Genomic DNA, 24,483 nt, shown 5'->3' with positions numbered 1-24,483 from the left:
AAAGTTAGTAATTAAAAATTTATGTGAATAAAATTTGTTGTATTAATTTATTTAAATTACATTCTTATTATAAAAATAATTGCTAAACTGTATATATATTCTTTTTTAGCAACTTTTAAATTAAAAACAAACTATTTAAGCACGATTCTATATGGACACAGATTTTGTAGCGGGCATAAAAAATATTGGTAAAAAAATGGAATAGAAATAAAAATGTATATTTGAAATAATATTGTTATAAAAGGCAAACACTTAAATTGTAAATTTATTTGGTGAAACGATCACAAAACAAAATATTAATGAATTTGCAGCTTGCAGTCATATTGTAAACAGAGCAGGCTTTAAAATGTAACATGGTGCTAGTAGTAGCAGAAAAAAGGCAAAGATAAACAATTACAACTCAAAAGGTCACAGAACGCGTATTGGCACATAACCTGCCAGAATAATTTGAATCTATTGCCAAAGAGAACATTGTAAATTCAAGATCATGCTGAGATAGTGAGTCCAGGTTCAGTTCCTACTACACCTGCACAATTTGTGAAATATATACTAAGTTTTGTATGCAGATAATAAAAATACCCTTATAGTAAAGTAGTAAAAATATTCACACACAGCTATATTTTTTACTTTTGAACACCAGAAGCCAGTCTTGGAGGAGTTTACAGTTACATTGAAACACAGATACAGTACATACTTCAACCTTTTGTTTGGTAATTTAATTATAACGAAACAACTTATTGTTTAAAGCAATATTTATATTTATTAAAAGAATTCTATACTTTGTTCTTACAGTATCAAATGCTTTACTTAATTCACCCAATGAGAAAAAATATTTGACTGTTTTTCCATTTGATGATAACAGTCAGTATTTGCAGATAAAAGTTGTATTTTTAACTTACACAAAATTTATTATAATGAAAGAAAACTGATTTTGTGTGGGTCTGAATTTGAAAATGATACAGGATTTTTATGGTTTCTGTTTTATGTGGTTGAAATGTGAAACTACCTGGGTGTAAATCTGGTAACAAATCAAATTGCTCTCCTTCATGAAGTCCATTGGTGAGGAAACGTCCAATTCCTGGTTCACTTCCTCCTATTTCCATCTTCATTCCTTCCAGGTCTTCAAGAGGAAACATGCCTTCAACACTTCCAACTGCATGGGGCTCTGGGAGACTGATTCTCTCAGTAGTATCTGACGTCTCTTCTTTTATTCCCAATATGTCCTGTAAATGACTATGTGTGTAATAACTATGATGATAGGTTAATTGTGTCAGAGTGATTATATCTCTCCTGCAGTTACCTACAAATCAACTTGAGTTCTTATTCCATTTATGAAATATAATTAACCGATGATTACATAAACTACTTTAACAACTAAGTCTAAAGTTGTAACAAATTGTTGATAACGTTTTGTTGAGTTGGAATTACAAAATGTATTAACTTATATATTTTGATTTTGTTAACTGACTAATTTAACACTCTACTTATAACTTAACATTCTACCAGGATATTCACTCTTACATCTTCAATGGAGTAATCACAATGCAATTCGTTACAACAGATTGAGTGATAGCATTCATAGCCTCTTGGGAGATGTTCGATAAACCAAACCATTAATTGACCAAAGTATTAAAATGTTTTTAAGAAAAATTAAGTACATGACCGTTAATTCTTACACCTTATAACCATAAGTTAAAAATGATTTTTGTCATATATGTTATTGTTTTGAAAATTTATTCACTGTTATATCTTGCTATTTTTTTATTCTTACTGTACATTTTAGATCACCCCAAGTGGAATTCCCATATAAACCTTGTTATTTCTAATTTTTCAATAATTATTAATGAATTAACCTGTCTACAAATTCACAATTGTAACCAATTTTATATTTGGTGAAGTGAGTAAAATCCAGTCACTAGTGGCTAACATTTAATGCTTAGCTCTAGGCTGAGTGAATAAACAAGTTTTCAATCCAGATAGCAACTGCTAAAGAGTGGTCCATACATGTACAGAAAACTTGAGCAAATGCTAGGTTTGGCAGTTGCTTAGATGCTCCTCAGTTGCAACTATATAAATGACCTGAAATCTGTAATACCAAACAGTTCAATACTGCAATTAAAGGTTAATCATAATCATATTTCTCATTTTCATCTACATCAATCAGTTGTATACTTTGAGAATAACAAAAGAGACATTGAAACAAGAAAATTTTTTTGAAATTCACAGAATGCAAATTTTGGGAACATTCCGAATTTCAATAATAACAAGTAGTGTTTAGAACAAATAAGTGCTGTCAGACATTAGGGTCATTAGCACTAGACAGATTAATCTTAAAAGGAACTAAGGGAAGTGCCATAATTCAGATTTATAGAGACCAAGTATTTAAGAGATTCAAGGCAATGAAGTTTGACTAACCACAGTATTTTCTTAATGTCTAAAGCAATCTGCTAGTGTGCTTAGTTTGGGTATATGACTCCATTTAAAGTTAGTATTGTCACTATCACAGCCTTTTTTCTCAGAACCAGTTAACTTCATATTGTAATAACAGGCCATAAAACCACCCTACACGACTCATTTAATCACAGTTAACGAGTTATCCACTAACATTTATCTTAATGATAGGCTAAATAAATACTTTAGTTGAATAATTAGCACTGGACTTACATTGAGCATGTCTGGCATTTCACTGGGTAACAAGGGACTTGAAGGTGTAGGTGTTGTCTCATCGTTAAGACTTTGGTCCGATGTCATTACTCCATTATGTATGTCTTCTGGTGGTATTTCACCCTTTGCAACAACTTTTTTTGGATTAAATTTCTAAACAAAACATTAATATATATGAAATGTGCTATTAACTTCAACATATGTAATCCTAAAGAGACTGTGATACTCTTTATACAAGGACTGTCTGGACTGTCTTATATTCAATTATTATTCCTTATCTATGGCAGCTACTGTTATATGATTCAGTATGCATTATCTCTGTACCCCCTACTTGTTAGCTGTCAGTCAGTGTTCAGTAGGTGTTCAAATCTTTGTCGAATATTCCCCCCCCCCCCCCCCCCCGAAAAATGATCTAATGTGAAGATTAACAATTCTGCATCAATTTGAAAACATGTGCGTAGATGACTCAAATAATCCAGCAAGCTTTTTAGAGAGAAGCCATGAATTTGTGGTTTGATTACCTTAAAAATATCTGCGATTCGGTTGAAAGTGATCTGCGTTCTGGTCGCCCTTCATTAATGTGAACCTCCAAACAACATTGAACATGTGCAATGAAAGCGAACAAACTCTTAACAGTGCATGAACTGGAGGAAAATTTGGACATACAAAAATTGGGTTGGAAACAAATTGTTTCAAAATTGTCCAAACATTGCTCACTAAAGATTAAAAGGAGTGTGTTTGGAAGTTGCACAAGACTTATACAAAACTATGACCATAGGGCCCGCCTTTTGGCTGTTCTTAAATTGAAACTCCCACTCAAAGAAACCATTTCAAACAATTGAAGAGATCAAACTGAATGTGACAACAGAGCTAATAGTGCCGGAAGGCAGACATTGCAACTTGTTTCCCCAAGTAGGAGGGTTGTTTTAAACAAGTGCATCATGTCCAAAGGAGAGTACTTTGAAGGATACTAAATGTCAAAATATCGACTAGCCAGGTCAACGTTGCTATTCTGCGGTTTAAGAAGTTTTTTAATTATTAATTAATAGTTTAATGTGTTTACATAATTCATTATCACTGCTTAACGTAACATAAAACTTACAACAACAGCTTAATGATAAAGCAAGTCTTAGGAATAACATGCAAAAGAGGAAAAGACAAAAAATGAGGTTTTAAAATGGATCTAACACTAATATATATTCCCAAAATTAATATAGTAGAGGTCACTTCAATTTCTTTTATTGCATCAGAAGAAACACTGACGAAAATAGTATTACACCTTTTGTAAAAGATTTATTCTTAAAAGAAGCAATTTTATTTTCCTCAGACAGCAGACTATTTTTTTTTGCAGACATTCACTAAATCCCTTATAAAACACTAACAAAAATACTACACCACATAGAAATATTTACTGTTATAGCCAAGAATTATCATAGATTATAATTATAAAACCAAATGATTAAAAGGAGATTTAATGAGAAAATTAATGTTTTTTAATCATTAAAGAGCAGATTAAAAGTATTATGTTAACTCGAGGAATAATGAACACTTATGGTAGAAATGTTGATTTCAAAACTCTATTGGAGTTAATGGGTATATTGAAGTATGAATAGTTTTTTATGATTATATCACAATAAGCAGATTTTTAGTTAGTATTTTGAGTTTTGTTGGTACTAAATGATTGTCTACATATAGGTGATGTGTTAAGAAAAATACTGTGTTAAAATACTAGGTATTGGCTACTAAATGGTGCATATTTAAGGAAACATACTCTAATTGTAAGAAATCTATTTTAGAATCAACTAAAATAATAGGACTTGTTCTAGTAAAATGGACATTTATAAGTTATAACATTTTGTTATTTTCAATGTCATTTTCAGAATCTGTGGTGAAATATACCACAATATGAATGATAATTTGTTTATATTTAATTATGTCTGTAAGCTTTCATATATGTCTGAAGTTTAAAGTTCTATTATTTGAGAAAAATCAAATGAAATTTACAGTTTTAGATTTAAAATACTGTATACTCTAGAATGTGTCTAGAATAGTTATAAAACACTTTTCTCCATAAATAAGCTTTAAAATGGTATGATACAATTATAATTGTTATTATCTATTATGGAGCAAGGTAAATGTAAATGAAATAAACAAGGTGTGGATAGAAATAAAAAACTGGAAAAATCTTACCATCTGAATGTTGTATGATCACAACATTGAACACAGTTTAAACAATTACTTAAACAATGGTGTAATTTTACAATAAAAAAACATAACAAATACACATCTGTACAGATATAAACATTTTACACTTTTTGTTCTTGCCCACTTGCACATACTGCCTACACTGGTTTTATTGGACAGCTTTCCCTTACCTTTTTCTCCCTAATTATCATCTTCCCCTTAATTCTTCTTCATTATTTACAACTGTCATACAGTTAACTCTTCATGTCAACATAAAAGTTCAATGTGCATTTTTAAGCAACTTATTGCATGACATCCTGTATATTACATTTAAAGTTGCCAGTAGATTTAGAAAAATGTGTACCAACTGTGTTATATAAGGTTATAGTTATTCTTCTATGGAATTTATGTGAAGGTATTCTCATAGATTGATGTATTCTTTGGGAAAAGGACTGTAAAGAACACTTTTAATATAATTTAAAATATCAAGGACTCATTAGAATGGCTTATTATACTCAGTGAACGTTTTTATCCATAAACGGAAAAACTGGAAGTTTACAGAGTTCTTGGTTCTTGAAATTCTTGTACTGTCTATACAAATTTTACATTATAACTTGTACTGTTTATAGATCTAGTTTTGCACCTTTCCGTGATTATAGATCAGAAAACATTTTGTTCAGATATCTTCAATTCTTTGTTAAAATCACAATACAGATTAGCATGCTTTTAAGAAACACTTCAATAATAAATTTCCATAGGTTGATCACAAAACTTATCAAAACATAACATCCAAGACATACATAGGAGAACTTTCATGGACATGTACTGATTGTTATTTTTAAGTCCTAGGATGCGTAAATAAATAAATATATTTTATAAAATGCTGCTTAATTTCTTAACATTCTTTTGTTGATTACAAAAATCTAATTTTTGTCATTTTAACTGCTTCTCTACAAGTGATGTTTGTTTATGTTTACACGTTGTCTGCTAGTAACTTTGTTTGTTAAGACATTTACATTGTAGTAATGTAGTGAGAAAAGCAACTAGATACCAAAGTGGAAATGTTTTTAAACAGTGATTTTGAAAGCGATTTAGATGGAAGTATTGGATAAATGTAAAGTGTGAAGTGCCGCAACAATTAAAAAATGATTTCAAGGCTTTTCACATAAGGAAACACTACTAAAATGTGTAGTGATTTTCATCACATGAATATGCCTAAAACATTAGTAATACCAGCTTTTTTGGAATACTTCAAAATGGCATTTGTCAGTAAAAATTCTTTTCTACAGTAGTTATATTTAAATAATTTGCATAAAAATGTTTTTTTTTTTTGTAAAAAATACTGTGGCCTTTAGGAAAATATATAAAAAGTAACATTTATACTTTAATATAATTTTATTTACTTACCATTTATTAAAATTTATAAAAAAAAGGTTTACTTTCAATTTCTACATATATAAAAGTAAGGTCAAATCTTATTATGTATATGTGTGATAATATTTTTAACATCTATTAATTTGACCTATTAAAGGATTAATTAAGTGCTTGTATTTTACAATCTTTAATAGCTGCCACTAGTATTGTAGAGGCTAAAATAACAACTTCCTCAATAGGCTAATGTTCAAATCCTAGTCAATGTGACAAATACTGCTGTGAATCTCTAATATTTTTTGCAGTTTTGAACAGTTTGGTTGTGAAGATTTCAAAACTGTTTCTTAGCGACAATGTAAGCGACAATATAAGTGAAGCATATGTATTTTCTTCCTCAACAGTAAGAGTTTTCTAATTCACTTGTTTTGTGGATTTGAATGGTTTAAAATTGTTAACATTTTCAAAATCGCTTTCTAACAAGCACCACAGAGAGCTTGCTTGGGACCTATTTACTAATTTTGACTTCCTGATCTGTAAATTTGTATGATAGTATTTTGGTTTAAATAATATAGTAAACAGTAACACTACAAACTAATCATCCACAACACCAATCTTTGTATACATAATTCTCTCTAATTATCTACTACTTAAAAGTTCAATAATAAAAAACAACACAACAAAATAAGAAACAGTTAAGTTTTGAACAGCATAATACCTTATTTGGAGTCAGTTTTAACTTTTTTGTTGGTGGCATCACTTTTCTCTTGACAGATTTCAATTTACTTCTAGGCTTGACAGTGACTAGTTTATGTTTGGGCTTAATGGTGTTTTTTGGAGGGTTCTGAAAATAGAAGAAACTGTGAATGTTGCTCTAACTCTAAATGCTCTTAGTTGAGACCTCAATTAAGAGTTTTTAACAAATAGTTAACTGATTGACAAAATACATCTGGTAAAAACCATCTAGCCAGAATATTGCTTGCCATATCAGTTAACAATTAACCAGGCCACATAGAGAATCTTAAAAACATGAGAATTTACCTTACAACAATTGTGCAGAGAGGGCTTTCTTTTTCTTTTGTTCATTATTTGTTCCCTAAAAGATGATTCCTTATTGCTTGTTTCATTAAACATCTGATGATCGTTGGAAGGCTGATGAGCATCAGGAGGTGGTTCTGCATTCGGCGAAGGATTAGCTAATCCTATATGCAAAAATTCATATCAATGAAATACAACAGACAACATTTTAATAAAGTTCCAATATAGAATAAGAAACTTTAGTAGTTAGCACACCAGCTTATCAATCCAAGAACCTAAGTTAATTCAGACAAGGCATTTTCTTATTGTAATGAATAATCACCTGAAATTTAACCTGGACTGTATAATGTGATAAATGATTCGTGACATTGTGTATGAAAGTTTAAATAAATTAAAACAGATTTTTATGTCTAAGATTTTCACACAAAAATGGAAACATACACACACTCCAAGAACTCTAGTTATCAAGGTGTTAATAAATATATACAGTTTGACTCTACTGACATTTAAGATTTTCTTAACTGTCTCTTAGTTGGCTGCTCCCCTGAGGAATGAGTTACCTAGAGTGTTTTAAGTACATCCATGGGCAGAGGTTTATTTAATTTTTAAGATAAACTGATAAAAATCTATGTGATCAGTATAATAATTTTCACACACCCATACATGAACCAGGATTTTGTAATTTGTTCAGAACTTCAGGAGCCTCAAGAATGTTTTATTGTCGTCTCACACATGATATGCTTTGACAGTCTTGTTTAAACAATATTAAGATATATTATCTGTTAACATAATATGAAGTAAATAATTTAAATATATATTTTATTGTATATTTAGCTAAAAGACGGATATGTCTATTGAAATGCAAAGGTTACTGATAATGTATGAAAATTTCCTTTAATGAACAGAAAGGTTTCTGTTTCAGCCATTATATCGTACAATTACAATTACTTACGATAGTGGTAAAACATCAGGAGGTATGTAGCAAGTTTCACAGTTTTGTATGTATAACTGTTCTGTGTTTTGCTAGTCTATGGTATTTTGAGATCTGTTGAATGCTGAGATCTCATGTTATAATTATAGACAGAGCTTCTATAATTATACTGATTAAGGCTTTATTTAACGAACATTAAGCTTTGCAGGATAAAAATACATCTGAAAAAGTAAGTATACCCAGGTTAACTAAGAAAGGTCTACAAGAATCTCTATCACTCTAAGATGCCTATAATAACCTCTGTACCCAATACCTATAATGCCTTTTTTGGCTCTTAAAAACCTAGATTGCCCCATTAATAGACCAGAAGAGAGGGAAGAGGGCAGATGGGACAAAATCCCCAGAACTGGTAACTTTAGAAAGTACTCACTGTTAGTATAGAATGAATACATTATAATATAGAATAGAGATTTTGTATGAAAGAGATACGATATTTTGTATTATTTGTTTAAAGTCCATAGTGATATGAAAAACTATAATATTGTGAAACAAAAGTCTAATTGGTGGGTGAGTCAAATTATGTGAAGTTTGACTCAGAAACATCTCACAGCACATTGGAAGAGCTCCATGCTGGCCTACCAGGTTTATCAATCTTGTAATTTTTATCAATTAATTACAAATTGGTTAAAAGCATTAGGTTTGAGTATATAACTCAAACATTGGCCAAAAAAGCATTGATTTAGCTGTAATCTGATAGTGGTTTATGACTTTTGTCTCTAGTTAGCTTAGTAGCTACAAAATTAGTTTTTGTTTTTTTCATTCAGTATGAAAGGTAAATGAAATGTAGTAAAAATTACTATTCATTCAACGTGTTTACATCCACTAAACACAACTACAGTTTGTAAAAAAAAACTCAATGTGTAGTCGTAGTTCTTTTTTAACAAGATTAATAAAATAAAATTAATTACGACAATGCAAAAATATCTATTAGGTCATAAACAACAATATACTAATATGCTTTTTACTATTCATTCAACGTGTTTACATCCACTAAACACAACTACAGTTTGTAAAAAAAAACTCAATGTGTAGTCGTAGTTCTTTTTTAACAAGATTAATAAAATAAAATTAATTACGACAATGCAAAAATATCTATTAGGTCATAAACAACAATATACTAATATGCTTTTGACTTAATTATTTCACTCTCAAAATTTATGTCTACTGTTTTCCACAACTTAATGGTAAAAGTAGTTGTATTTTTGATACTGTACCTTATGACAGATTATTTGTACACTGCTTTTCTCGTATGTTTTTAAAGAGAATGTAATGTTGTTATATTTCACACATTCACAAATCTTAATACGAAGTTAAAGGTTGTAGGAATGTAGGTTTTACCAATAGATCATAATCATCTACCAGATGCAAGTATTCTACTCTCGGATTAAAAACCATAGATATCAACCTATTAAAGCTACAAGTATGAGACATACATGAAACATTTTTATCAACAAGAATGAAATAATGTACCAATTTTGTATGCTATTCAATAAAAAAAATCGGAAAACTTGAATTTTTCCTCAGCTGGGAAACAAAATTTTTACGATCAAAACTATAGTAATTCACAAAGAAATTATGATTCTTTACAAACAGTTTTAGTACCTACTTAGTAAGTACACTCACTTTAATAAAACTTGAAAAGTTGCTAGGTAAAAATACAGATTACAATACGAATGGGCCCTTTCCAGTGTCCACTCTTGCTTTCGGTGCCCCATCCTGTAGTCATGTGAGGTTGAGGTTATAAAATCAAAATCTCACTGAAATGAAATATTCAGTAAAATATAATAATTGTGGAAATAGACAACAACCTTGTGCCAACCTTTGATCTGAAGAGCTTCTGCAACTCTGAGTATTCTCGGCAGCTGGGACTGAGGTACGTTGACCTCACCACTGTACATGAAGGCTACGAGAGCCTGAAGCTCCCAGAAGTGGTAGTCCTTGAACATAATGATGGGGTGTTTACACGCAGCTCCGCTCAGCAGCTCGTAGAAGTACGGTGAACACGCAGCTAGCAAAATCTGCAACATGCTATTTTTGATTATAATAATGTAGTATATTCAGGTATTGACAAGCATAAATAATGTAGTCAAAATAAGAATTTACTGGAAAAAATACATTGTTTCTCCGTACTCAATAATTTTATTTAATGAAACTACACTTGTTTCCTATTTAAGGGAAGAAGAAAACAAAGGACTGTAAGATATTACAAAGAGCGCATTGTAATAAATAAGCAAACTTTTTAGGTTATTTTCAGTATTAAAATTGATGTACGAGGGGGGAGGGGGGTACCAAAAAAAAAACCGGAATTATTTTATAAAAATTATATATTATCAAACTTTTTACAATACGACCTTATCTCCTTCAAAATAATCTCCATTACAACTAATACACTTGTCCCAACGGTATTTCCATTGATCAAAACATTTTTTGTAGTCATCTTTAGAAATGGCTGCAAGCTCGAGCTTCGTTTTTTTCTTAACCTCTTCAACGCTGTCAAATCGTTGACCTTTCAAGCCTCTTTTCATGTGTGGAAATAAAAAAAAGTCGCATGGAGCGAGGTCAGGCGAGTAAGGTGCACGGGGCAGCGGAACCATGCCGTTTTTGGCTAAAAACTGCCTAACTGAGATGGCTGTGTGTGCCGGTGCGTTGTCGTGGTGGAAGAACCAGTCTCCAGTCTGCCACAAATCGGGTCTTTTCTGGCGAACTTTTCGCTGAACCGAGCTCCAAGTTAACCCACTACTCTCTGATAGTTCCTCAATTGTCTGTCGACGGTCGGTGAGCACAAGTTCACGAATTTTCTCAACATTTTCGTCCGTTCGAGAGGTTGATGGACGTTCAGAACGAGGTTTGTCTTCAATCGACATGTCGCCATTTTTAAATCGAGCGAACCACTCGTAGACCTGAGTTTTCCCCATAGCATCATCTTTGTAAGCTGTATTCAACATTAAAATAGTTTCTGCAGCATTTTTACCAAGTAAAAAACAAAATTTCACAGCTGCACGTTGTTTACTTAAACTTGCCATGACAAAAAACGAAACAAGAATAAAACAAGGTTAACGAAAACAGTCACTACAAACGAACAGAATGCACTAGTACAACGGAACTGGGGTCACTGAGCTCGCAATGGGTTGCGCGACACACGCCTAGCGGCAGGAATGTGTATTACACGCTGCCGGCTGCCAGCAATACAATTCCGGTTTTTTTTTGGGTACCCCCTCGTAAAGTGGATGGAAAGGAGATACAACTCAAGTTTTCTCAAATAGAATTTTTGAATTGAAAATGTTATAAATTTGTAATATCTATTTGATTAATCCAAGTTTTCAATTAGCAAGAATCTTGATTATTTAAGATAAGTGGGATTCTACCAATAATTTATAAGGGCCCAAATCTTATTAATAATGAATCAAATTACTATTTAATAATTATTTACTTGAACAAATACATTTTCAAATCAAGTAAAATATCCCTAATTCTTTAGAAAAATAATCAAAAGTCAAATGGTCTCTGAAAATATGTTAAGCTATAAATAAACACATTACTTTGGTATCTCTCTGGTTACCAGGTTATCTCCCTGTTCAATATATTTTAAAAAAGCAATATTTTCGAATATATATTTAAAAACAATAATATTTTGGTAAAAATCAGTTTTGATTCAGATAAGACAGAAAGAACAACTAAGACTGTGATGTTCTATCACAGATATTGAGTAAACTGGAAAACTCACAATACAGTTTGTTTCTTTGCTTTTTTGTAGTTTCCCTGTTACTGAACTATTTTAGTTAATTACATTTAGTATGGATCAGTCAAACTAAACTGAGTACAGTATTTATACTTTACAAACATTTTGGAATGTTCCTTAAAAAAAATAAATTCAAATGCATTTGGAATTAAAGATAAAACTGAAGTAACTGGGTGAACCTTGTGACACTTGAGAGATTGGCCTTCGCACGCTAAAGTGACATCAACAAACTGTTCGTCATGCAGCAGGTCTGGTAGGGTTGATGTCATATTGTTCAGGTAAGTGTTCCACCTAATGCACATAACAGGTTCAACTTCAGGTACTAGGTTATCCTCAGGCTCCTTTGTTGGTTTTACTTTTTGTAATGGTGCAGGACACTTTTTTACTTTAGGCTTTGCTTTCTTGTGTGTTGTTGGGGCACTTTTGTTCAAAACTGAAGGCATTAATTTTAACTGCTTTTTCCTTAGATTTCTTTGAGGACCATCTGTAAAAGAATAGACTGATAAGTCTCAAATAAATCAAAACATATTTAGTACATATTCTCTGTTAGTAATAGTAATGTTCTTATTACTATTAGATGGATTTCATAGAAATCTTATATTGTCTAGTGCCATCAATCTCATGAAAGAATTTACAGAAAATTTTACAAAACTTTACTGAGTATGATTCTTCCTTAGAAAGTGTATATAAGGCAGTACTGAAATAGGGTGCCAAACTTCAGGAAATACGAGTAGTTACACACATTAAAATAAAGAAAAAAGCCCCTATAAGTAAATGTCCTACAATGCTTAGCTTTCTGTTTACACATTTCTGTTTATTACACTATAGCGTTTTCTAGGTAACTGTAAAAGCTATACAGTTGGAAATTTAAAAGTATGTCATTATATCTATAGTTGAAATATCACTGAAGAAATACATTTGTTCTCAATTAAGTTAGAGGTAGCATAATGCATACAAGATACAATACTAATACTCCCTTAAACATAAGTATACTTTAGAATATTGTGACATATTAAAGAAATTGGGATACAAGTTTTTTTAATTGGTTAATACTTATAGAAAATGTCATTGGGGTATCTGTTGGGAAATAGTCAAGAAAAACCATCTTGAAATTTTTTACTGGTTGACACTGAGTAACAAACTCATCCAAGTTATGTGTAATTATATTTCTGTAACAAGTTTAGTCTGAGCCTATAAAAAAAAACAATTATTTTATTTACAAGCCTACATTACATTGCATAAGCACGTAATAGCCCATATACATAAATTTTTCGGATTGTGGTGGTTGTGGATTCTAGTAGTCTTGTTCAGTGAAAATGCATAAAGTTCCCTGGAAATTCTGTCATGAGCGTGATTACAACCAGCAAATTTTTATAAATATTTCCTAAAACAATATTTGATATTTTTTAACTTAATTAAGCAGCTCATCAATTGGCATATAATCCAACAGTAACTAAGCACTATGACAATAATACAAATGCCACTTGAGAATGTGGCAGCTGTTAACTGATGACTGAATCGACTAAGCAGTTGTGTTGTTTATTTATCTCTCTCTGTTTGTTGTTTTCCTTTGTGCTGCAAATGTGGATACATTACAGCAGGCATTTGGTTCTGCTCATTTATTTTGTATCATCATTATTTTATCATAGTGACCATATATATTTCTGGATTACAACTAATAAAATTAATAGGGAACCATTACTCTAAAAAAAACAAATATGACTGAAAATGAATTTGATGATCCTTCCGATAAAAAGTATAAAATAATAACAAATCTGATCAAATTATTACAAAATAAATGATTTGTACTATTAAATAATAATTACCATAGTGATTGATAGTAAAAATCAAAACATTATTTTAAATTATATTTAATAAAAATTAAAAAGTTAATAAGTACTATTAATAGTAAATACAAGTTTTAGAAAATTTTACCATAAGTTAATATACAATTTTCTTAAATGAGGGTCGCTCTGAAAGGTTTGAGATACCAGTAGACAATGCAAACTGCAATAATCTTATCATTCTTATCTGCTCGTCCAAGCGCCAAGCAGTATCTGACAGTAAGTTGGATTCATCAGTGTACTTGTGCCGTCTGTTTGGAAAGATCAATCATTTTAAGTCACACAGCCTCAATAGCACATTAACCTCAATATAACTTATATCAAGCTTCCATGTCTGAGTTGGTAAGCTTGAAATAAACCTAGGAAGCCAAGTTTACAGACTTGTTTTAAGATTTGTTTTAAAGATAGCAGTGGATTCAAATAGAAAAATGTTTTAAAATATACAATTATAAGAAATTAAGACCAAATTAAATGATAAAGCATGTAACTTGGCTGTCCAAGTAGGTCAACAGAGTGTTCCGTTTTATAACTAACTTGAAAAATAAATTGAACACCTTATGTAGTTTAAATTTTAAAATCAGTATTATTAGAATATATTAAAAAAAATTAACCAATCTGATAATGGTCAGAAGATTGGAATTCCCAAAGACAAGTAATTGAAGTGTCAAATTAATGAAAGGATTACACAAAACACTTTTTGAAATCATCACTAACACTAGCATACTCAGAGTCTGAATAGACAATACCTGAATACTGCTCGGTGCTGCTCTGTTGAGGAACAGAACACAAAGAACTATGTGTGCGCAGAACACCGTCAAATCACAATCCTTCAATCACAGCCCCAGGTTGTTTTAGGCTCACATGAGCTCGTTTTGAACTTCGTTTATAGTAAAAATCCAAGTTTGGATGGCCAAGTATAACAGGGAGGTAAAGAAGTTTGAATTTAACATGGTATTACAAAATCAAAGAAGCTACTTGGTTTTTAGTTTGAGGGATGTTTTCAAATTAGAATTTTAACAACTAAGTTAATAATATGCTAAATCCAAGTTTAGTGTAAGTTTACGTGCTGTCTGAGAGTTATTGCGAGAGCATTTTCGGATAATGATTTTAATGTACTTTTGTTTCAAGAGGATCCCGTTGAATATCTCAAAATTATCTTTAGGTCTGAAGTAGCATATTGTGCTACTGTTTTTAGACGATATTCCGTATTTGAAGGGGCCGTCATTTGCTTGCAGACAACAAACGTTCACGCAGGTCACATTCCGCTGTCACTCAAGAAAATATTTGATCGGGTGCGCGCATTCAAGAGGAGAGGTAACGTGTGAAGAGAAGAGCAGTGTGATTAATATTGTATGACATTTTAAAAATTAGAAAAACTTTTTCTCAATGGGTACATTACGATTTGAAAGATGAGCAAAAAGCAGAGCATGTGAGAATCAGGCAGCAGACTCTCCAGCTACTTAATGATGGTGGTCATTGGATTATCTACAAAATTTTCACTAGTGATGAGACATACATACCATTTTATGATGACGTTCCAACTGAGGAGAGACTCATGTATGGATGTTTGAAGACAAGCTATCACCCACAATGGTCAAAAGACAACGATCAGTGAAGGAAATCATATAAACTCTTTTTCAGGAGTTCGGGACTGGTGAGGGCTATTAAGTTAGAGGGACCAGGAACTATCACACCAAGTTGGTGCACTGAACAAACAGAAGTTCAGAAATTTTGCACCACAACAATTCCTCTTCTTACACCGTTGGAAGTATTTGGTGAAAAATGCATCAAAACGATGAAATAATCCCCTTTTCTCTAGACCTCGCTATGTGCAACTTCTGGTTATTTTTCAGTCTGAAGAAATATTTGCACAGTCAGCGCTTTTTTTCGGAAGCTGAAATTGATGATGAGATTCATAAATATTTTGACTCCATTAAAAAAAATTGAGTGGATAGGTTGATTTCAACGAATGACAAATCCAAACTAAAGATGGAGGAGAGGATTAATTTAATCCATGTGCTTAATGTTTGGTAAGTCAAGCACAAAAACTCTTCATATATCTCAAAACCTTCAGAGTAACCCTCATATATGCAGTCACATTCTACAAAGCATGACACTGTAAATGAAAATTAATTTTACAGTACTATATACATTGCACACATAATATTTTCTAAAACAAATAGGAAGTTGAGTTCTACCAAGATTCTGTTGAGCTGGCAGTTAACTCACCAAATTTGACACCTGGCTTAGCTGAAGGTAGGGTAATGTTGTGAGAACACAGTACGTGACGTCGCAAGTTGGTAGTGCCACAACGGTTTGGGGCAGTGCCGCCTCGTGACATACGCACCCCACACAACAAGCAGTCTGCCCACACAGGGTTATCCTCACAAACTTTGAAGTACGACCATACTGGACTGGTATGAGCCTTTTCTTTGTGAGTGTTCTCTTTTAGAACTTCTGATTTCTTCGCCATTTTTGACTTCAAAATTTATTATTAATTTCAATCCTGTAAAAAAGTTATGGCTATAAGAAACAAAATCTCTAAATAAAACATATATTTAGCTTACAAATTAAATTACATGTACAATTTTTGTGGTACCTACAGACATATGTGATGTTATAGCCTATATATTTTGGTTATTTAACAAGCCAAACAAAAGGAAAGAAACAGCCAAACACAATAAATTATACAAATAAAGTATAGGGAGGACTACCACTGGCCTGTACTAGCAAAATTTGTTCTAATGTTGTAATATTCAGTATTCTTCTTATTATGGAGCAAATAATGGTGAGTAAAATCATCTAAGCACTTGATTTTTATATTTGTTTAGTCTTACGTTATTCCATTTATAGGAATGACTAATATTTGGAATTAACGTGAACTTTCAAGTTCTGGAAAAATCTCCATTATAGCTCCAAATAAACCCATAGAACATTTGACTTACGATTTATAGATTTGATTTAGTTAATAATCACATCACACTAATATTAGGTATATTTTGAATACAAAATCAGCCTGTTGCAATTGGTAGCACTTTCCAAAAACCTTCTGCATAACTTCAATGAAAACTACCGAGCTCATAACCAACCCTCGTTCAAAAGTATATACAGATATATATATATCTTGAATAAGAAATAGGAAGATATTAATAAACAATTTCTATATTTAGGCTTTTCCGTCTTCAGGAAATTAAACATGATAAATACAGCTATAAGAATACAATAAACTTAAACATCAACACAAAAAACAAAAATAAGTCGCCTTAAACTTAACCCATTTGGATATCGCATTTAATAATTTATATATATATATATATATATATATATAAAAATTATTAAATATATATATTTTTGTTTCTGTTTTTGTGTACACTATAAAGTACTTCGAAGAGTATATATATATATATATATATATATATATATATATATATATATATATATATATAAAGTGATATACATGCTATAAAATGCGGCTTATGGAAACAGTAACTGTCCAGAAAGTAAGTGAAAATACATTAAAGAAATGTTATCATATAAATATCTTGACTTAGTTAGTTGGCCATCTTGGTATACCATTTCATTCCATTATGCGGTCTTGCTGTTAGAAAAATCATAAGTGTTCTGGAATGCTTTGTAGTGATTTATAACACTTCCTAAACTTTTGTTAGAAACAATTTTTTTTATATCTTAAATGGTTTATGAGATATTGAGCACATGTAAATCCCATGAGAATAAATTTAAAATATTTCCGTTATCACAATATCTAACTACTTCTTTTAGTACAATATTACAAATACCTTAATTATGCACAACACAATATTTGTTAGTTTTAACAAAGTAATTTTATTGAGCATTATTAACAAAAATAATTTATAAATTTAAGTTACATTACAATTTTTATTATTACATGTAAAACAGAATTTAAATATATAGAATACATTTTTAAAACCATACTAATCTAACAAATTAATAATAGTAAAAACAATTTTGTCATATATGCTTAAAATTAATTTTTATTGCTTTGCCATGTCACTCATTTACAAAACGTTGCCATATATAAAATGCATATTTTTACTACCAAACTACGTGGTTATAACACAAGCTGGATCTAAAACACGTTTTCAGCTTCTATTACCATAATTTACTAGGAATGAGGGTTTTTTTTGAGTTTTTAACTTGACCTGAGAAGTGTAGATTATGTGTGTTTTTTAAAACAAGCCTGGAAAGATTTGATATATAATTGAGGTAGTTATATAATATATATAACACAACTTGTGATTTCTCTAACTTTACCTCAACTTATACAAGAGTATACATTATCTATTTGAGGCCTAGGTATCTACAATAGTGATTATAACTATTTTATTTTTATACTGAATAGTATGGAGCCATAATGTAGGAGGAAATACAACCATAACTGACCTTGTTGTGCTATAATAAACTACGCAATATCTTTGGCCAAAATCATTTAGATATTTATGGAGACATGATAAGGTCAGATACAACCTATTATTTAAGTTCACAGATGTCAATAAGGATACTACTGAAGGAATCTAATAATGTCTGAACATCATTTCAAGATAGACTTAATACCTTGTGATGAATCATTTAGTAACTTACACCACTTTGATATTATTCCAAGTTCATAAAATATATATGTTTACACTTATATTCATCAATAACTCAATTCTTATCACCACAAAACATTTTAACAACCTAAAACTTTTAGTTTATAGCAAAAAAAGAAAAAAAGATAAACAAATTAATACGACCTGGGTACAAAAAATTCTTTGAACTCTTTTAGTATTACTGTGTTGCCATGATTAAAACAGTATAAGAATTGCTATTGGCAACTCTAGGCATTTCTACTTGTGCTGTTAGATTGCACGTGGTACTAGCTTCTAAAAGCATCTTCATTTTCAAAGACTTAAATGTGTTAATTTTTCCCATTTCAAATGTTCCGTGAACTGATTAACCCATTGAGTAGCAAAAGTACTATGTAAAAGTGCCAACATCTGTTTACACTAGACTTTTGATAATAGAAACATAAAGTCTTCAAATGCATATTTCGTTTTGTTGTTTGTAATATACCGTTGTTTATTTCTTATTTTTACACATAACTGAGTGAAGTACAAAAATTAAACTACCACTGAAACTACAATCACTGATCATGTGCTCACCCACAACCAAGTTATCTGTTTTGAGGCTTAAATTCATTGTGAGTTTGTTTACTTTCTGGTGTTTTGTTTTGAATATTTATAAGATTGTGCTATGTCTTGTTATTACAGATCATTAAAGATCATTCTTGTGAAAAACACAATAAGAAGTTTTGTTAAAAACAATAAATATTGATGATTGTTGAAATTGTAAATGACATTACCTCTGTTTACAATAACTTATGGTGAACGTGACAGTAGCTCTATTAGCGCTTTGTTAGATAAATTGTAGGTTTTTAAATGTGTTTCTTGAGTAATTTTTTTCTGGAAAGTTTAGCAATAAAATAAAATATTCAATGTAATTATGACTAAACTTGAAGCTCTACTAAAGGGTTACATTTCTAAAAAGTAGTTACTCACGGCTTCACACGCAATTTCCTACTGAAAAACTGGAACATAGGAAGTATATTTCTTTTGAATGTCGTTATTACTCTCCTGAGATAAATGATAGTCACTGAAAGATATACCAAGCTCATGATCCATTGAAGATTTAAATTTTAAAACAGTCTTTATATGCACCTGTGCAATAACTCTGCAATATTCTACAATTTTTTGTATACAATGAACTATATTAGCCCAGTGTGGACAGGAGTCATAAACTCGGGGTCACTGGCTTTCAGTTAACACACATACGATGTAATGAACAATGATACTCAATGTAATTTTGAAACGGAAGTAAGGATCTTTTAGGTACATATTATTACAGTTCTCTGGTTAATAGCTATAGATCTTAAGCAAAATTTGGTATGATCTGTATTTCAGGCTTTGTGCACGTATGAGCACTTCAGGATCGAATTAATTATATTTCCGATGCCATGATTGAGCTCGTTTTGTTGTCATGATCAAGAAAATATGTACAGACTCAGTTCTGAGAACCATACTTCTATAAAAAAAAACAAATAAGGTGGGTTTTATAAGATGCTTTATATTTGTAGCCAATGTAAGTTATTAATTTTGATATCTGCATTATTCTACTGATCGAACACAAGCATAGTTAATATTAGCTAAATTTGACAGTTAAAGGTGTATTTTTACTTTAAGTTTAAATTGTATTATCTGGATAGAAGAGTCTGTGCTCAACAGCGATTGCAGAAACAGTTGAAATAAAATATGTTGTTACTTTTACGCTTGCTCTACGTTTTAAAATTCTAAGTTTTCAAACTTTTAAATATATATATGTTTTAATATTATTTAATTATTATGTCATATTAAATGTACTTTGCAATAGTGAGTAAGGGGCAGACTTTAATAAGCGGCCTACAATTATTATTTGGTTGTTCTTATTGAATGTTTCGATTGTTTTTATCCAATGAATAATTCAATATAACAATTTAAGGTACTTTGCTATTATTCAGAGGCCAATACTTTTGGAAGTTATTCCAATCGGGAATCTACAAGAACTACATTACTAGAAAGAACAGATTTTATTTGACTTACAGTAAAAATTACATGTCATCATAATGATCGATTCTAGTTTTCTCCCTCCGGAAAGAAAGCGATGCCGGCGAGGTGCCCACTCCATATATCTACTATTTGTTATTGGGCTATATAAGTAGGTTTATATTATCTAATCATAAACATGCTACTAGTGGAAACAAAGATAATTTTTACAAGCGCTCATGGTCTGACCTTGAATTTGGGTACTATTTCAAGGGAATTTTTTTTTATTTTGCCAGAAGTCCAGGGCCACGAAAGCCTGTACCAATGACCAGAGGCATTTCTGATCGGTACTTTCCCAACCTCACATCACCCAACGTTTCCGACTTCAGATCACGTTGGACAATCTAGCACATGATCTGAGGTTAGAAAAGTACCGACTGGAAATGCCCCTGGCCATCAGTGCAGGCTTCGTGATGCCACCCCGCACTTCAAACATCTCTCAAGATAGTACCTAAATTCAAGCTCAAATCACGTAACGAGCGTTTTTTAAACTTTTTATAGTTATAATATGTATGCATGTATTTATCTTCTAATAAGTAGATAGCGACATAGTGACCTTTTTTCACCGACATCGATTCCTTTGGGGAGGTAGAAAACAAGAACCTATCATCATAATGACATGTAATTTTTGCTGTCAGTAAAATAGTCTGTTCTTTCGAATAATGTAATTTCTTTAGGTTCTTGGTAAGAATTACTCTTCCAAAAATTGTGGCTTCCGGATAATACCAAAGTATGCAATTTATTTAACTTAACAACTTCTTAATTAGAATAATTTGTAATGCAAAAACAATAAACAAGAAATAACTAATTTTTTGAGAATTTGAAAACGGTGATGAATATGAGGAAATTATGTTAAATATCTCTTAAAAGTGACAGAATTCGTTTCAAGATGTGAGTTTGGGTTCTGGCAACCCATGGGGAGAATCCTTGTTGCTCCATTTCACAAAATTTGTTGTTCACTGCTATCCAGGTAAGCTATAAATATTGTAAAGTTTCTCTGATTTTAGGTCTAGGCCAAAGTTAGTTTTATTACTTTGTAATGGTATTCTTTAATTTATTTTATTAAAATTGTAATGTATTATTCTTATTGTTATTGTAATATAATTCTTGTTGCATATGATTAAATAATATTGAAACAGTTGGATAATACATCGAATTGTTCAATAATAACAATTGAAGAATAACGAGTGTAGCCCAGTTATTAACGTCACGTCCGAATAAGACTTTAACTTAGCCTAAGTACTTTTTTGCCTTTAAAAATATCAACATTTTTGGTAAATACATACAGAGATAGTCAATAGATTTTTTTATAACTTCTTCTGTGCTTACATAGCCTATCTATACATTTTACTGGAACGAGTACAAGCATTTGTACTCTGACACCCCTTGTTTTGTTGTTTGGACATAAACATTAAAACACATTTGAGAAAAGAATTTTTCAAAATCAGGCAAATATAAAAAATGGGTGATCACGATATTAAAGGGATGGAGTCCTGTGAGGGGAGGCTTAAAATGTATGCTGTAATTTAAATGGATTGATCAAGAGAAATAGAGTAAATGGGTAGGGTACGATAAGCGGACCCGGTTTTTTATATCGAAATTGGCAAACGATATTACTTAATCATAACCATCGATATAATCAATCGATACTGATTAATTATTTTGAATTATTAACTTAAATAAATATTGTTTTTGTCGCTTCAACATGTTGGATTCATTTGTGGGAAAGAAACAACTGTAACATAGGAGCAAATATGGTTGTCTGCAGTTTTCCTAATTGTTGTTATAATAATTTGTTTGATCACTGTAAATATTAAATTCATATTTTAATTTAAAACATATGATTGTTATTGAGGACTATAGATACTTTTATATCGATTGATAGTCTAGGATTTGAGATGCGAATATTAGGTATCGAAGACTACATTCTTTGATATAAAAAACCGGGTCCGCTTATCGTACCCTACCCGAGTAAATCCCAGAGCCTGGGGGCCAATTATTTTTCTTTTTTTATTACCATGTTTTTCTTTTATTTATATAAATCTATGTAGGCTAATTTTATATGTATCAAACATGCCATTTTATATTGAAAAGAAAACTATAACATTTCTCTTCAAATAGGCTAAATGGGCTATTTAATGATATTTTCATTAAACTATTAGCCTAAATTTTAAGTAAAATCATATCTTTCTTGGATATCACAACAGTCAAAGGCTGCAGCATTCAAGAGGCCTTTAAGGATAGAACAAAGGCTTATTGTTAGGCCTACTTACTTGGCCCCAGTGATACTTGTGTATCTTAGGCTATTTCATTAGATTAGAGTTAATACTGTCAGTTCTGAGCTATAATCTAGATAAATCAGTGATGGGTAAATTGATAAATACTCTTATCTTATACATACATTTCTCTTTCTGGTAAACAAAGTGATTCCACCTAATCACAACAATGATTTAAGGTTAATCACTGATAACAGAATTATTTAATTTATTATTATTATTTTAACATGGCACACTTAAATAATGTGAATTTAAAGAAAGTTAGTAAGTCTATCAATACTTACGTTCAAAATCAATACCGACCTAACAGAAATCTTGCTAAAATGTCTTCTATTGGTTTGGTTTGAAAACCCCTTATCACACCATTATACTAACACATAGTGGCAGAACACCAGTAAGAACACTATCAACCAACAGACGACAGTTGGTGAATTATAAACAAAACAAAAAGGAAAATCACAACGACAATCGGAGAATGATTAAATATTTAGTAAATATTACAGAATATATTACTGCAACATAATCCATAGAGAAGTGGCACATTAAGACACAACTCTACATTCATATGATCCTAGTCCATAACTAAACATTTTTACTTTTAAGCTTTAAAACTATACATTTGTTATTACAGTTTAATTATCACACAATACTTCCCTTTCATTATGGCAAAACTAGTGGAATGATATAAATATTATAGTTTTTAATGTATTTTAACTACCTTACAATACAATAAATTAAAAGCCTTTGTCACAAAATTTAGTAGAAAGAGCTATATTTGCAAAATGGTATCTAACTTTTTCATTACAGAGACGAAGAAAAGATTTTAGTACCTATTTTAAGAAGAGCTGTATCAATCAACATCTGTAAACTAATACTTTCCGTAACAGTTGAACTATACTGTTCTTATGATTGGATTATATTAAAAGATTCATCATGATCTTAAAGCTATATATGTCAAATAATTAGTAAGCAGTAATACACATCCTGCTTAATCAGTTTGAGAGTCCTTGGATCACTTTTAGACTTCCTCTTTTGTATAGTTTGACAAGCAGAAAGTCCTCTTATCTTTTTTCGATTCATACGTCATCCAGCAATATCCATTGGTTTGGAACTTTTCTTGCCATCATACACAACTGTTTTAGAAAACAAACCAATTTGGAACCATCTTGAATTCAACAACGATAGTCTTTTTTACTCGTCTGTATCTTTAACTGAATAGGTCCGTTCCAAGTTTTCTATTTTCACGGTTACTTCGTTTATGAAGCCTGTGTATTCACACTTTGAATTCTCACATTCTGTATGCATTATTCCTTGGGTTTAATTTCAAGAGACCTTTGGAGTTATCATAGATTTATGAAGTACAATGCATTAATATTGTTTTTATTTTAAAAACATTCATTTAATTGTTATAGGAATTATATAGCACACAGTACATCATGTAATATATATTTATAGAAAGTTTTCAGTCATAGAAAAGTATAAAATCAAGAGAGAATAGTTTTTTATTTGGAACCCGTTAGAAGTTCATAAAACCCTAAATGTGGTGAGGAAATCCCTGAGTCAATTGGATGTAATTTTTAAATATAGAATAAATCGTTCAATTTCTAATTTTTAAATTATTTTCGGGGGAAATGGCATAAAATGACTCAAACATTATCGATGAGGTCTGTAGATTTCTGAATAATAGTATTTATTTTTGAATAATTTGTAATAATAAGCAAGC

The 24,483-nt window shown here is 30.9% G+C and overlaps 1 protein-coding gene across 3 annotated transcripts; it reads right to left on the bottom strand.

Annotated features, from left to right (window-relative positions):
• Positions 1-215: 215 nt before the first annotated feature.
• LOC124357616 lies at positions 216-23,238 on the bottom strand. Of its 3 annotated transcripts, none has more exons than XM_046809556.1 (8): positions 23,045-23,235; positions 16,058-16,334; positions 12,164-12,468; positions 10,065-10,263; positions 7,258-7,418; positions 6,935-7,060; positions 2,665-2,817; positions 220-1,223 (listed from the first exon to the last, which is right to left on the bottom strand). In XM_046809556.1, the coding sequence occupies exons 2-8, from the start codon at positions 16,299-16,301 to the stop codon at positions 891-893; spliced, it is 1,521 nt and encodes a 506-aa protein (XP_046665512.1). In that variant the 5' UTR covers positions 16,302-16,334; positions 23,045-23,235; the 3' UTR covers positions 220-890. The 3 variants fall into 3 exon arrangements, with proteins under 3 accessions (XP_046665514.1, XP_046665512.1, XP_046665513.1); XM_046809557.1 differs by having other exon boundaries at positions 23,064-23,235; XM_046809558.1 differs by lacking the exon at positions 6,935-7,060 and having other exon boundaries at positions 216-1,223; positions 23,045-23,238.
• Positions 23,239-24,483: the final 1,245 nt, after the last annotated feature.

The sequence above is a fragment of the Homalodisca vitripennis genome, chromosome 3, assembly GCF_021130785.1.
Source record: "Homalodisca vitripennis isolate AUS2020 chromosome 3, UT_GWSS_2.1, whole genome shotgun sequence".
In the NCBI taxonomy this organism is placed as follows: domain Eukaryota; kingdom Metazoa; phylum Arthropoda; class Insecta; order Hemiptera; family Cicadellidae; genus Homalodisca; species Homalodisca vitripennis.
Note: the sequence above shows the minus strand (reverse complement) of the source record. Positions and strands in the feature narration are given on the sequence as shown.